A 15,847-nucleotide genomic window follows, 5' to 3' on the forward strand; every position below is an offset into this window, starting at 1 on the left:
AATGGTCACCAATGGTCACTTAGGGCACGGTACCAAGAGGAGGAGGGTATAAGAGGTTGCTGAAATGGAAAGGACCATGGCCGTTTCTGACATACATTCAATGACTTTGGGGTTACAGGGAACAATACTGAAACTTTGGCAGATGGCATAAAGCTTGGAAGAGTGTAAACATTGAGGAAGACAGTCGAAGCTTCAACAAGCCGGGACAGGCTGGTGAATCAAGCGAACCATGGCAGATGCAATTCAATACAAAAGTGTGAGGTGATACATTTTGATCGCAAGAATGAGGGGAGACAATACACAACTAAATGATACAATTTCAAAGGGGTAAAGAACAGAGACAGGGGTACTTGCGCACCAATCTTTGTGGATGACAGGATAGTTAAACAAAGCAGTTAATAAAGCATCTGGGATGGTGCACTTCATAAATAGAAAGACAAAGCTTAAGAAGTTGTACTGAATCATACGAGTCCAGTTCCAGCTGGGCTGTTTGCACTGTAATGTGTGAATGGAATGGACATGTTAATGAGTGACGTCGATCTTGGTGCAGTACTGACATCAGTTAGTCATGTACTAGACTCTCGAACACACTGTATTTAGAAGCACCATCCCTCCGCTGTAATCTGTTTACATGTTATTTCAAGAAAGACAGAGTACATTACACTCTGTGTAAGGGAAAATAGGTCACGCACATTATCCAAAACAAATTCCCAGGCACCACACTTTGGGAGGACAGAAAGATTTGGAAGAAGGTACAGAGGAGATTTTCTGGAATGGTTCCAGGGTTGAGGGATTACAATTGCATAACGAGATTAAAGAAGCTGAGTTGTGGTCCTGAGAACAGAGAAGGCTAGGAGATTTGATCGGGCGTGTTTAAAGCCATAAAGTTGAGTAAATATCGGGACCCTGTTTCCAGTGACTTAAAAATCGATAACCAGAGAGTTTAGATCCAAGATGATTGACAAAGAAGCAGAGGTGACATGAGGAACAAAAAACTATTTCCGCAGTGAGTGATTCGCATTTGGAATATAGGGTGGCTGAAAAAGATTCAGTCGTAACATCCAAAAGGAAAGTGGGAGGGGTGAGTGGGTTGGGGAAGAGGGGCTAGCAGGGCAAAAGAAGGGTGCTAGGGGGTTGGAGACCACAGGCGGGTGGGTAGGGGGGGGGTGGGGGAGACAGAAGGGTGATCGGTAAGGCAGAGGCAGCGTGGCAATGTTGGTGGTGGAGGCTGCTGCAGGGCAAGGCTCACTCTTTACTCGTGGGTCCATGAGGAGGAAAATCCCGTTCTTCCGGTCCGGGAAGGAAATCATCTTGGGCTGGATTCTCCCCGCTGGCGGGATTCTCCATTATGCCGGCTGCGCACCCACACCCGGGGATTTCCCGACGAGGTGGGACTGGCCACAAAGGGAAACCCTCTTGGCCAGCTGGCGGGATGGTGAATTCCGCTTGCGCCAGGGGCACGCTGCACCAGAAAACTGGTGCGGCGGGACAGAGCATCCCCCCCTTTTCTTGGTTGCAGCTCTGATCACCACTCAGCTCCTCAGGCCTCAGCTTAAAATTGCCGATCAGGCCCGAATGATGCCATCAGAGTCTTATCCATTTATTTCATGATACCCCATCAGCTTCAGGCTGGTAGACGTGCTGCCTGTAATTTAGATTTACTATTGGTCAAATCGATAAGGGTTGGGAGTGGTCAGTCCCTTGTTCTATTTTAACTATCCCCTCATCTTGCATATATGGGGGAAATTAAATCATAGAATCCCTACAGTGCAGACGGGGCCCATTGAGTCTACAGTGGCCCTCTGAACAAGCACCCTACCAAAGCCCCCTCCCTTACCCTATCCTGTAATCCCGTAACCCCACTTAATCCTTTAGACACTAAGGGGCAATTTATAAAGTCCAATCCACCTAACCTGCACATCTTTGGACTGTGGGAGGAAACCGAAGCAGCCAGAGGAAACCCACGCAGACACGGGGAGAACGTGCAGACTCCGCACAGTCACCCGAGGCTGGAATTGAACCTGGGTCCCTGGCACTGTGAGGCAGCAGTGCTAACCACTGTGCCGCCCCAAAACACCTCATCCCACTTTTAAGAATACACAATGAACACTGGGAAGTACAGCGGACCAGGGGGACCTTGGGGTGAATGTCCATAGATACCTGTAGGCAGCAGGGCAGGTACATAAGGTGGTTAAGGAGGCATATGGGATACTTTTATTAGCCGAGGTATTGAATATAAGAGCAGAGAGGTTATAATGGAGCTGGGTCCCTGTGAGGCATGATCAATTTGGCTGGAGATGAAGTTGAATTCAAACTGAGGCTTTATTAGTATCTGAAGTGTGGCCTCCTACAGCAGTTGACGAAATGACGGCTAGCTGAAGGCCAAGCATATTTATAACCCGGCTCCTGGGCGGAGCTAGCATGCAGGGGCCCAGGTGAACCTGTAGTGCAGGTTCTACCGTACAACCCTTAATATAGGAACACAGTGGTTTACCACACCCTCACTCAAAACATTAATTTCCCCTGATCGATGCTGGCAGACCTGCCGAGTTTTTTCAGCTTCCTCTGTTCTTATATAAAATGCTCATTAGGCCACAGCTGGAGCACTGTATGCAGTTCTATTGCCACATTATAATAAGGATAATGGTTGCACTAGAGAGGGTGCGAGGGGGTTCACCAGGATGTTGCCTGGGCTTGAACGTTTCCGCTATGAAGAGAGGCTGGTTAAGTTGGAGTTCTCCTTACAGCAGAGAAAGCCAAGGGTGAAACCAGTTCAAGGTGTATAAAATTATGAGGGCATAGATAGGAAGGCATCTTTCCCCTTAGCAGAGGTGTCAATAACCAGGACGTATGGATTTAAGGTATGGGGCGGGAGATTTAGAGGGATTTGTGTAAAAACCTTTTGACTCAGAATGATGGGAATCAGGAAATCACTGCATGAAAGTGTGGGAGGGCAGGAAGCATTTAGATAAGCACTTGAAACGCCAAAGCATACAAGGCTACGGATCAAGTGCTGGAAAATGGGATTAGAATAGTAGGGGATTGTTGGCCAACAGACATGATGGGCCAAAGGCCCTCTTTATGAGGTTTAAAACTCTGTGACTCTAATAACAAGTTTTTCACAAGAATATCTGGATTCCATGCATGATGAGATTTAAAAGCTTTCCAAAGAAGGCAGCTCCTGCGATTGACTCTTGTGTTAACAAAGGACGGCAGCTGAGTTGCTCAACAATGCTGATGAGATGGGCAGAGTCACTCTATTTGGCAGCTGCTGAACACCTCAGAGCTTCAGATCTCCCCTGGTGGCAGGACAGTTTAAAATATCTCAAAAATAAAATTGCAAACATTTAGATTTTTAAGGTGATCTGAAGATTGTTCCTTTCATAAACAAATAAAATCCTAGAGTTCTGTACCTGGATAACAGTGATCAGACTCACCGACCACAGTTGAAGGCATTCCTGAGGGTGTGCTGGAAGAATGTGGATCATGTGACATCCTGTCCATGTGATGTCGGGTCACATGACTTTTACAAACGTTGTTGCATTTACTTGGTGGAGAGTAGGTCATTTTGTTATAGAGTATTCTTTGTGTTTTCATGGCAGCGGCTATTATTTGAAAAGAACCAGAAGGCCTTTCAATGGTAGTTGAAGAGAGGTAATGAAATTTATGGTAATTCAATGAAATTATGTTGGCAAATAGCAGGAAAGGTGGTAACACTCAGGCTCAACTATGTAACTGCGTACTGATGGTCTATATGTAACTAGTAATATGATGTGTAGAGGTCCAATATCCAAATAGAAGTAATTCTACAACTCCCTAATAGTCACCCTGAAAATGGAGCTCGGAACCTCTTATATTGCCCTGTTTTAGGTTCCCCACTCAATGCACTTTTACCAGGTCCACTCTCTCGCGATCTCATTAGATTTTGTTTTGCTTCAAGATGATAACTCTAAATTGGAAACCTCAGTCAGGGCTGATCAGTACTTGCCCATCAAATATCAGGGCAGCACGGTAGCACAAGTGGCTCGCACTGTGGCTTCACAGCACCAGGGTCCCAGGTTCGATTCCCCGCTGGGTCACTGTCTGTGCGGAGACTGCACGTTCTCACCGTCTCTGCGTGGGTTTCCTCCGGGTGCTCCGGTTTCCTCCCACAGTCCAAAGACGTGCAGGTTAGGTGAATTGGCCATGATAAATTGCCCTTCGTGACCAAAAAGGTTAGGTTGGGTTATTGGGTTACGGGGATAGGGTGGAAGTGAGGGCTTAAGTGGGTCAGTGCACACTCAATGGGCCGAATGGCCTCCTTCTGCACTATGTTAGGGGCTGGTTTAGCACACTGGGCTAAATAGCTGGCTTTTAAAGCAGGCCAGCAGCACGGTTCAATTCCCATACCAGCCTCCCCGAACAGGTGCCGGAATGTGGCGACTAGGGGCTTTTCACAGTAACTTCATTTGAAGCCTACTTGTGACAATAAGCGATTTTCATTTTCAATTTTCATTCATGTTCTATGTTCTAAAACTGGGTGGCACAGCCCACCCTGAACTCAACTAAATCAACGAAGGGGGCTTTTTTTCAAATTATAGAACTATAGAGGACTATATATGTCCTCTGGTACTGGGGTTCTCTCCTGTTACCACTCATCTTATTGTATTTCTCCTTTCCAAATATTTATTCCATTCGCTTTGTAATTTACAATTAATTGTTACCTCAGCGGCCACCTCAGGTACCTCACTCACTAACCTTTTACTGGCCACCTCTCTCTTCGTGCCGTTCCCACTCACTACCTCAGTGTTTTGTTCTTGCCCCTGGTTCCCCACAACCACCCCTGACAGCAGCATCTCCCCCTCCCCTGACTTCCTGTCTTCCAATTGTCTTTCTCCCGCTCCCTTTGAGCCTCCATTAACACCCCCCCCTCCCTCTCCCACCCAAGCCCTTATTCTCCAGTCTCACTCTTTCCCGCAAACTCCCATTCTCCAGTAACCCAAGTGCAGGAATTATCCATCTAATTTATGAAGTTGCTTACATCATTCTTTAATTCTTTTCCCTCAGTGAAACGGTGAAAGGATGGCGTCGTTGTTTCGAAGTGAGGAGATGTGCCTGACGCAGCTCTTTCTGCAGGTCGAGGCTGCCTATTGCTGCATCTCTGAGCTGGGGGAACTTGGTTTTATGCAGTTTCGAGATGTAAGTAAAAGTCGACGGTGGTGGCGAGTTACTTTTTCAAACTGCTGCAGTCCAGGTGAGGAAGGTGCTCCCATGTGCTGTTAGAGAGGGAGTTCCAAGACATTTCCAAGGAAGGAACAGTTTTCTGTGTCCAAGTCAGGATGGGAATGTGGAGGTAAACCTGGAAGCAATGGTGGTGTCCCCAAGCAGATGTCCTAGCTGATGAATGTCATGGGTTTGAAGGTATTGTCAGCATTCCTGGTCTAACGTTATAACATGTCCCAGGGCACTATCCTGCCCGCAAGAATATTAGCCTAAGCTCTGTTCAGGTACAATACGTCCCTCTTGGACTGGTCTCTCCTGTCACAGGGCCGGTCCCTTTGTTCCAAGAATCTGAAGGCTGTAGTCACCCTTTGATCTTTCATATTCTCCTATTTTTAGTCTCCCTAGTGGGTGGCACTGGGAGTAACCCAGAGACATTTTGAATTCTTGCTTTGTAACTTCCATCCTAGCTCCTTTCAACTTTAACTTAAGGACTTGAACCCGCTTCCTCCATACGTCATTGATTCCCTCATGGGCCATGTGTGCAGAACATTGTTCAGCCTCTCTCACCTCCCTTGCCCTGGCATCTTGACAACTCCCTTGACGTTGGTGTTGTTTAGTTTGTTTCATGGGCTCCTCCAATACCTTGTTCAGTGTTTTTTTCCTTTGTTTTTTTGCTTGTGCCTGGTTTGGCTTCTCTGAAATATGAATGGCCTTTGGCAAATGAGCCTTGCTGAGCCCTCCCATGCTGTTGTTGTTTCTGGGCGAAGATGCTGTTGTTGTTTCTGGGCGAAAGGCCCGAACCGTTCTGCTTCATTTGACATGACATGAAGTGCACGTTGTACGACAAGAATCTTTTTCGTTCAATGAATATGAGTTCCCTGGAGCTTTCTCGACTCTTGCAGAGATGTAGTCAGGTTCTCGCCAACACCTCCCTCAATTTTTCATTATGAAGCTAGAGAGTGGTTCCTTCTTGTGGGGTCAGTGTGTGTACGGCAGGCTATTTGTCCAGCCAATGTGCCACATAATGTGCTCTTTCCAGATAATTCCAACAACTGGAATGCCATCCATTTTCTCTACACTCTTCTCCCCCCAACTCCTAAATTCCTTACATCCTGGCCTAGCTGTTCAGGTCCAAAGGTGATTGTAGAGCCTCTATAAGTGTCCCAGATAAGATCAGTGTGGACCATTGATTGAACTTGGCATTTCCCAGTCCATCTGGCCAACTGAACCATTCAGAGAGCTTCCTATTTCTTTTGTATGTATGTGAATGATATCGTTGCGTTTCCATGTTTAGTGAGGATTTCTTTTGACGCTGTGGGTCTCCAGAATCTATTGCCTGTCCCTCACTCTCTCATTCGAATAGAGCGAGCTTGAAACACTTGCTTCATCAGCACACCAGGGTGGTGAAGTTAAGAACCTGCCATGTTTACGAGAAGTGCTCGTGAAGAGTGACTCTTTTGTGTGCCTTTTTTCACAGCTGAATGCGAGTGTCAACTCATTCCAACGGAAATTTGTGAATGAAATTAGACGTTGTGAAGTGATGGAGAGAATTCTTCGTAAGTGTGCAAGTATACTTCTGTGAAAATAATCAATAAAATTTTTTTTTGCATGTTGAAATAGTTAACACGGTGGAGAGGGGGTCCTGTAAAGATGTTCCTAAATCTGTACTCCTGATGAATGGTAGACAGCACCATGGAAAATAGCGACAAATCAACTCCACAGATTTGTGAATACTTTCACACTGATTTAAATATTCTTTCTTGACATTTCAGCAGATAGTCATCACTAAAAGGCACCATAGATTTCAGCATTTGAGTTGACAAGAACAAGAACAAAGAACAAAGAAATGTACAGCACAGGAACAGGCCCTTCGGCCCTCCAAGCCCGTGCCGACCATACTGCCCGACTAAACTACAATCTTCTACACTTCCTGGGTCCGTATCCTTCTATTCCCATCCTATTCATATATTTGTCAAGATGCCCCTTAAATGTCCCTATCGTCCCTGCCTCCACTACCTCCTCCGGTAGTGAGTTCCAGGCACCCACTACCCTCTGCGTAAAAAAACTTGCCTCGTACATCTACTCTAAACTTTGCCCCTCTCACCTTAAACCTATGCCCCCTAGTAATTGACCCCTCTACCCTGGGGAAAAGCCTCTGACTATCCACTCTGTCTATGCCCCTCATAATTTTGTATACCTCTATCAGGTCGCCCCTCAACCTCCTTCGTTCCAGTGAGAACAAACCGAGTTTATTCAACCGCTCCTCATAGCTAATGCCCTCCATACCAGGCAACATTCTGGTAAATCTCTTCTGCACCCTCTCTAAAGCCTCCACATCCTTCTGGTAGTGTGGCGACCAGAATTGAACACTATACTCCAAGTGTGGCCTAACTAAGGTTCTATACAGCTGCAACATGACTTGCCAATTCTTATACTCAATGCCCCGGCCAATGAAGGCAAGCATGCCGTATGCCTTCTTGACTACCTTCTCCACCTGTGTAGCCCCTTTCAGTGATCTGTGGACCTGTACTCCTAGATCTCTTTGACTTTCAATACTCTTGAGGGTTCTACCATTCACTGTATATTCCCTACCTGCATTAGCCCTTCCAAAATGCATTACCTCACATTTGTCCAGGTTAAACTCCATCTGCCATCTCTCCGCCCAAGTCTCCAGACAATCTAAATCCTGCTGTATCCTCAGACAGTCCTCATCGCTATCCGCAATTCCACCAACCTTTGTGTCGTCTGCAAACTTACTAATCAGACCAGTTACATTTTCCTCCAAATCATTTATATATACTACAAACAGCAAAGGTCCCAGCACTGATCCCTGTGGAACACCACTGGTCACAGCCCTCCAATTAGAAAAGCATCCCTCCATTGCTACCCTCTGCCTTCTATGGCCTAGCCAGTTCTGTATCCACCTTGCCAGTTCACCCCTGATCCCGTGTGACTTCACCTTTTGTACTAGACTTGACTTAGTTTGCCTCAATTTCACTTGAGTCAAAATTTTGAGTTCGTGGGCAGAACTTACTGCTTCTCTTGGGGGCAAGCTTAGAGATTTTGGAGGGGGAGGGGGGTTGGTTGATGGATGCAGGTGGGCAGAGGTCATTTGTTTGAGCAGGAGGGTGTGAGGTGGGTAACTCACTGCCTCCACCTGATTAAGTTTGGGGCAGGGTGGCCTTCCTGTCTGGGTGCTAACTGAGGCACCATCCTACCTTCACTCACCTGGGACCCTCCGTGAGCCTAGACCTCTCCCTGGGTGCTTTACAGGCAGCATTAACCGCTCCCATTGTCGTTGCCTCTGACTGACCAGCAACCTTCAACATGCAGGATTTCCAACCCCCGGGGCCCTGAATCCTGGACAGGGCCCAACACAGGCCTGATAAATGCCTGATGGCCACCTGATTTCTCCAGGTCTTCCCCAACAGAGATGACGTTGGAGTCGCACTGGTTCTCCAAAATGTGTGACCCCAGTCACCCAGATTAAATTCTGCCCAAGGACCCAAACACTTAACCAACGACTGGAGTTTAAATTCAGGGGAAGTACTGTCCTTCCAATGAAATCTTAAATATTAAGACTTATTGTTGTAATTTGAAAAAGAACAGTGAGATCGCCCTGAACCTAATTTTATATCTATATTTGAAAAGGTAGATGAAACCAGTCCATAAACTAAAGACCAGTTAGCTGAAAAAGTGGTAGTTGGAAAGATATTCTACACTTGGATATAATAGAACACAGTTAGATACTTAAAAATATATGGAAAAGTCAACATTGGTTTCAAAAGAGGAGCTCATGCTCGACGAGCCTGCTAGAACTTTTTGATGAATAGACAGGAGCCATGCGGTAGATATAAAAGACTTGTGTTTTCGAAAGGCCTTTAATAAGGTACTGTTCAGTAAAAGGAAGTAAAGTTGCCATCGTCCCAGATGGCCACAGGCTGCTTTCCCGTTTGAGGGGAAGAACTGACTGGTGGTGATTCAACCTAAGGATCACCACACCTCAGGCGAGGGACAAGGTTGAGAAGGTGGGTCGTTCATGAATAACCTCCGCCAGGATGGGAATTTAATCCATGTTGTTGGCCTCGCTCCGCATCACGAATCAGCTGTCCAGCCAACAGAGCTAACCGACCCCTGTTTGGTAGACTTATGACTAATGACAAAGCATGTGGAGTCGGGATTAGTAGCAGAATGGATGGCAAACTGGCTACGAAATTTGAATATTGGAGTTCGAGCTAATTTCACAGGTGGTGTTCCACAGGGAGTGGTGTGAACACCACTGTTTACCACGCACATGAGCAATTTGGTCTCTGGAATCAGAATTACAATCACAAAATTTGTGAATGTAACCAAATTTGGAAGTACGTTCAATAGAGGATAACTGACAAAATTACACCAATTTCGTAGAGTGGTGAGTAAATGGTGAATTAATTTCAATGTGAGTAAATGTGGGGGGTGAATTTTGGTAGGAAATATAAGGAGACCTCCATGCACAATTAGAGCTCGCAAAGAGATCTAGGGTATGTGCTTCATTAGAAGCAATACAATAGGGCAATACAAAATGCAAAAAAAAAAGCCCTGGAGGAATACAATTGACAAGCAGAGAGGTTATAAAACTGAGTTCAGCACTAGTTCACATATTACAGAAATGAATATAGGGAACACTTGCAAAAGTAAAAAAGATGATTTACAAGGGGTTATAACTGAGTAAAGGTAGAAGAGGCTGGGCTGTTTTTCTCTAAAAGAGACAGACGGATGAACTAATTGATATTTAAAAATTATGAAGGGATGTGATAGGGTAGATGTTACCAGTTGAGAGAAGTCCAGGGCTAATGGCCATAAATGTAAGACGCACGCCTGTAAGTCTGATAAAGAATTCATGAAAATCTTTTTTACACAGAGCGTGGCTTTCATGTGCTGCATAAACTCAGCACAGGCCAGTTGCACCAAATGGCCAGTTTGTTGCTGCCTATTGTATGTTGGAAACCAGAACCATTAGAAAGCCAATTGAGCTCATGGCTCTAGAATGACTGTTACATTCGTCAACCATCAGTGCATTTCACAATTTCTCTTGAGAAATACCGTGTGATGTTTTGACATTTGATGTAAATATAAGATATCTCGTAACCCAAAATAAGCTGACCCAGAATGACTAGTTACACGAAAACTATGGAAAATAGAAGCTAGGGCTGGTTGAAACAGGAGATGGGCAAAGTAAGGATCAAACATATATTACAGTAAGGGAAAAATGCTTTAATCTGCAGTTGAACGGAGGGGTAAGATTAAAATTGTAACAAAAGAAAATAGTCTTTTGCATTGAGAATCGGAGAATAGTTGGAGCATGGAAGGAAACTATTTAGCCTCCCATGGCTGTGCCAGTTCTCTGCAAGAGCAAATGATAGTCTCAATCAATCCTATCCTTTCCCTGTAGCCAAGCAATTAATTTTCTCCTTGCGTGATTATCCAATTCTCCTGTAAAAGCCATAATTGAACCTGCCTCCACTACATACTCGAGCAGTACATTCAAATCCCAAATTGGCCATGTAAGGGAAAAAAAACAAATTTTCCCCATGTCACCGTTAGTTCTTTTGCTATTCATCTTACATCTTTTCTGCACCCTCTCTAAAGCCTTCATATCCTTCCTAAAGTGCACGGCCCAGAATTATGTACACTATCTCATTTTTGAATTTCACCCTCCATTTTAAATCACCTTTCCTCGTTCCTCCTACCAACATGTATCACATTTCGTTCCTCATTAAAATTCATTCGCCACATGTCCATCCATTCCTCTAGCCGAAGTCAACCACCATCTGTACACTCCAGTATCGGTCATTAATAGGTAATAGGAAAAGCTGTGGTCTTAGTACTGTACTGAACCCTGGGAAGCTCCCATTGTATACCTTCCTCCAGTCCAAAAGACAACCATTTTCACCATTACTCGGTTACCTGTCCTTCAGCCAATCTTGTATCTATGTTGCCACTGTCCCTTTTGTTCCATGGACTTAATCTTTGCTGGCTAGCCTGTGATTTGGCACTTTATCAAAATATCTTGTGGAAGTCCACGAACATTATCAACAGCATAACTTTCTCAAACTCTCTTGTTACTTCAACAAAAAAACTCAGTGAAGTTAGTTAAACACGATTTACCTTTAACAAATCTGTGCTGGCTTTCCTTAGTTAATCCACATGCAACTATTATTTTTGCCCCAGGTTACCACTTCTAAAAGCTAGGTTAAACTGAATGGCTGTAGTTGTTTATCCTTGCACTGTTTTGTGAACAAGGATTTAATATTTGCAATTCTCCAGCCCTCTGGCACTATCCCTGTACCTAAGGAGGATTGCAAAATGATGGCCAGTGCCTCTGCAATCTCCAACCTGCTTCTCTCAGTATCCTCAGATACATCTCATCTAGTCCTGGTGGCTTACTATCTTTAAGTGCAGCCCCCTTTCTAATATCTCTCTATTAATTTTATCCCATCCAACATCACAACTACCTCCCTTTCGCTGGACTTCAGCAGAATCATCATCCTTGACAATCATGGATGCCACGTATTCATTTAGTACCCCAGTCAGCCCTGTGCCTCTATGGCAAGGATATTTCGGATGGCAGAGTTTCCCTTCCTGCCATCCAAGAAGCTGGTGGAGAATATATCCCTGACAGTACTACCTTCCCCATGGCCAATTAATGCTCCAAAAAGCGTTAATTGACCAGTGGGACTTTTGCCCCTCACTCAGGAGGGAGTCCTGCCTCCAGAGAGCAGCCAACCTGATTGTGTCCCTGCATTATAGAAGCTGCAGTGGACAGGACTGGAACTGCAATCAGTCCCCAGAGTCGAAGTGCCGGCCGGGATTCCAGCACCAGGTAAATTATGGGGTACTTGGGGTGGGGAGAGTAATTGAGACCTGGGTGGGCGGACAGAGGGATGTTGTTGGAGAAACCAGGAGGGTGCGAGCAAGTGGAGGGACCTGGCACCAAACCTTCTGCCCAATGATAAAAGGACACAGATGATGGAGGACCCACCCCACCCCACCCTATTCTTGTCAGCCTGAAAATTGAGGCTGGATGGGAAACAGCCTTGACATAGTCAATAATTGGCCAATTAAGGACTTCAATTGGTGGGAACGAGTGAATGGGTTGGTCTACGCTTTGCCTGTTGAAGAGTAAAATAGCAGAGAGGTCAGGGGAGGTGGAAAGGCTATCTGAGAAATTTTACAGACATCCCCTGCCTACAAACCTGCTGGCGGGGATAAGTAGAATTCTGCCCTATTTGTAGTTCACGTTTTGGCACTTAATCAGTCCCACCCCCTCCTCTCTTACCTTCGAACTGCTTATATGTTTCTGAAAGACTTTTGGATTCCTTTTTACATTCGAACCCAGTCTCTCTTCATTCTCTCTCCTCACCTCCCTTATTTTCTTTTTCACCTCTCCTTTAAATGTTCGATGTTCAGTCCAGAAATCACTTGCACTATCAATCTAACTATTGTACGTATCCTTTTTCAGCTTCATCAATCTCTACCTCTTTCATCATCAGAAAGCTGTGTCTTTGCTTGTCCTACATTTCCTCCTTTGAGAGTATACCTCGACTGTACCCAAGCTACCTCGCCTTCAACAATCGCCCACTGTTCCATTACAGTTTTTCCCGTCAACCTCTGATTCCATCATACTCTGGGTCAGCTCTGTTCTCTCCCTACTGAAACTGACCCACATCCAAGCTAGGTATTTTTACTCTATATTGCCCCTTGCCCTTTTCCATTGGGTAACTTGAAACCTCAAGATTATGGTTTCCGGAATGTTCTTTTACTAAACCTTGATCCACTGGATCCAGTTCATTGCCCAGGATACATTTTAGCAATGCCTCCTTCCTCAATATGATTGAAACATATTGAACTAGAAAGTTATCCAGAACAGGCTTCGCAAACGGTTCTCCCCTTTCTGCCTTTTGCATTATTACTATCTCTATTTATATTAGAACAACTAAAATCCCCCACATTATCCCTTCTCTGGAGCTTTTCCATCCCTTTCCTTGCTGATTTGTCTCTGGATATCATTCCGTGTAGTTGCTAGTCTATAGTATTCTCCCAGTAGAAATAGTGAGCACGGTTTTCAGAAGCCTATTTCTCCTCAGCTGCGCACCCCCCCCCCCCCCCCCCCCAGTGGGTTTTGCAGAGGCGGCCCACCATTGGCTGCCAACTGGGGTCACTGCCGGTGGGACCGGTCGGAACATCCCGCCCGGTATCTCTATTTTTCCTAACTCGTGCCCAAATAGATTCTGCCATTGATCTGTGCAGGAATCCACTCCCCAGCACTGTAATATTTGTATCCAAATCCTGGAACCCCCTCCCTAACAGCACTGTGGGTGTACCTACACTACATGGACTGCAGCATTCCAAGAAGGTGACTCACCACCACTTTCACAAGGGCAACTGGGGAGAAGCAATAAATGTTGGCCCAGCTAGTGATGCCCACATCCCAAGAAACTCTCCTTGATCAGGACTGCCACCCCTCCTCCTTGCTTTCCTTCCCTGTCTTTCCTGAACACCTTACATTGTGGAACAAAAATAAAAGCCTTCCACTTTCCGCCCCCACTCCGTGACGCTACCCCCAGTGCGTGACGCATCCCAGCCCCCTCACCCCTACCGTGGGGCCTAACAGGACCTTCAACTCTTCCCGTCTCTCTTCCCCTACCACCAAAAATACTCCAGTCCTCCTAAATAAAAGTCGACATATCCACCCCTCCTATCGAGGGCTCCAATTTATAAAGATTCCTAGAAAATGCCTCAAATACGGCATACGCGTTCATTTTATCTGCGATGGAAACCAAACTCCCACTTAAATCCCTAACCTGAATAATCCCCGGAGGGCCGTCTGCCGCCTCAGCTGATGAGCGAACAGACGGCTGGCCTTCTCCCCATAATCATAGAGTCATAGATGTTGACAGCACGGAAACAGGCCCTTTGACCCAGCTCGTCCGTGCTGCACAACACCCTCGAACACCCTCGAACACCCTCGAACACCCTCAAACACCCTCGAACGCCGCAACTGTCTCACCGTGAAACTGTGTCCGCAGCTTTTTCCTGCTCGCAAGAGGCTCCCGGGTAGGGTTCACCTCCTAAGATCACATCAACCAACCTCTGCTGTTCTGCCCTTTCCTCCCTCTCCATATGCAACTTGTATGATATAATCTCTCCTCTAATCATTGTCTTCAGGACATCCCAAGGCGAACCATTCTTACTGAATTCCATATATTCACTCATGGCCTTGTGGCACTCACACAACTCCAATTTTGCCAATAATCCTTCATCTAAACTCCAGAATGGGCACTAAATGGGTCCCGACTCCAGAACCAAATCTATGAGATGACAATGGCCTTGGATTCTGCCTTTCTCACCCAAAGGAGAAGAGACCTACCCACCTTATGTATTGGGGAAGAACAAGAATTCATTATCCCCAGGTGTACAAATCATAATGAACTGCGCCCCCCCCCCCCCCCCAACACCTATTTTATAAATGCTAGCAGCGTCTTCGCCACCCCGAGAGTGGCAGCGATTTCAGCATAGAACGATCCATCTTCGGATCCAACACGCAATTTAAATCCCCCCCCCCTCAAAAAAAAAATCAGTTGATGTGTATCAAAATCCAGAATGGAAGCTAACAGCTACTTAATAAATGCTGTATCGGCCCAATTCACGTCATATAAATTAACTAATATCACTAACCGACCTGGCAAAGTCCCTGTGACCATCACATACCTACCATATGGGTCTGTCATTACCTTATCTATCAAAAAAACAAACCCATTTATTAAAAGTGCAGCCCCCCCACTCCCTCGAGCCCTACCATCCAGTCCCAAGTGAAAGACCTGGCTCCCCCACCGCTTTCCGCAACCTGTATGGAATCTGTTTGGGTGGAGTTGAGAAATACCAAGGGACAAAAAACATTAGTGGGTGTCATATATAGACCCCCAAACTGCACTGGTGAGGTTGGGAATGGCATTAAACAAGAAATTAGTGATGCACGGGATTCTATAGACTCTGGAACTGTCCCTGCAGATTGGAGGGTAGCTCACGTCACTCCGATATTCAAAAAGGGAGGTAGAGAGAAAGCAGGGAATTATAGACCAGTAAGCTGAACATCGGTAGTGTGGAAAATGCTTGAATCCATTATCAAGGACTTTATAACATTTAGAAAGCAGTGGCAGGATCAGTCAGAGTCAGCGTGGATTTATGAAGGGAAAATCATGCTTGACAAATCTGTTGGAATTCTTTGAAGAGGTAAGACAAGGTCAGTCGATGTGGTATATTTGGACTTTCAGAAGGCGTTTGACAAAGTCCTGCATAAGAGATTATTGTGCAGAATTAAAGCGCATGGGATTGGGGGAAATGTATTGAGGTGGATAGAAAACTGGTTGGCAGAGAGGAAACAAAGAGTAGGGATTAATGGGTCCTTTTCAAATTGGCAGGCAGTAACCAGCGGGGTACCACCGGGATCGGTGCTGGGACCCCAGCTATTCACAATATATATTAATGATTTGGATGAGGGCGAATTGTGACGAGGATGCAGGGATCCTACAGCAAGATCTGGACAGGTTGGGCAAGTGGGCAAACCAATGGCAGATGCAGTATAATTTGGATAAGTGTGAGGTTA

The 15,847-nt window shown here is 45.6% G+C and overlaps 1 protein-coding gene across 1 annotated transcript in view; it reads left to right on the forward strand.

Moving 5' to 3' along the window:
* LOC140396129 (V-type proton ATPase 116 kDa subunit a 4-like) overlaps positions 1 to 15,847 on the forward strand; it is a 204,280-nt gene that overhangs the window by 34,327 nt on the left and 154,106 nt on the right. Inside the window, exons 2-3 of the mRNA XM_072484282.1 lie at positions 5,047 to 5,178; positions 6,680 to 6,758. Of these exons, the coding sequence (XP_072340383.1) occupies positions 5,062 to 5,178; positions 6,680 to 6,758 (196 nt within the window). The 5' untranslated portion in view covers positions 5,047 to 5,061. The remainder of the gene's footprint in view (positions 1 to 5,046; positions 5,179 to 6,679; positions 6,759 to 15,847) is intronic.

Source organism: Scyliorhinus torazame, chromosome 19 (genome assembly GCF_047496885.1).
Source record: "Scyliorhinus torazame isolate Kashiwa2021f chromosome 19, sScyTor2.1, whole genome shotgun sequence".
NCBI lineage: Eukaryota > Metazoa > Chordata > Chondrichthyes > Carcharhiniformes > Scyliorhinidae > Scyliorhinus > Scyliorhinus torazame.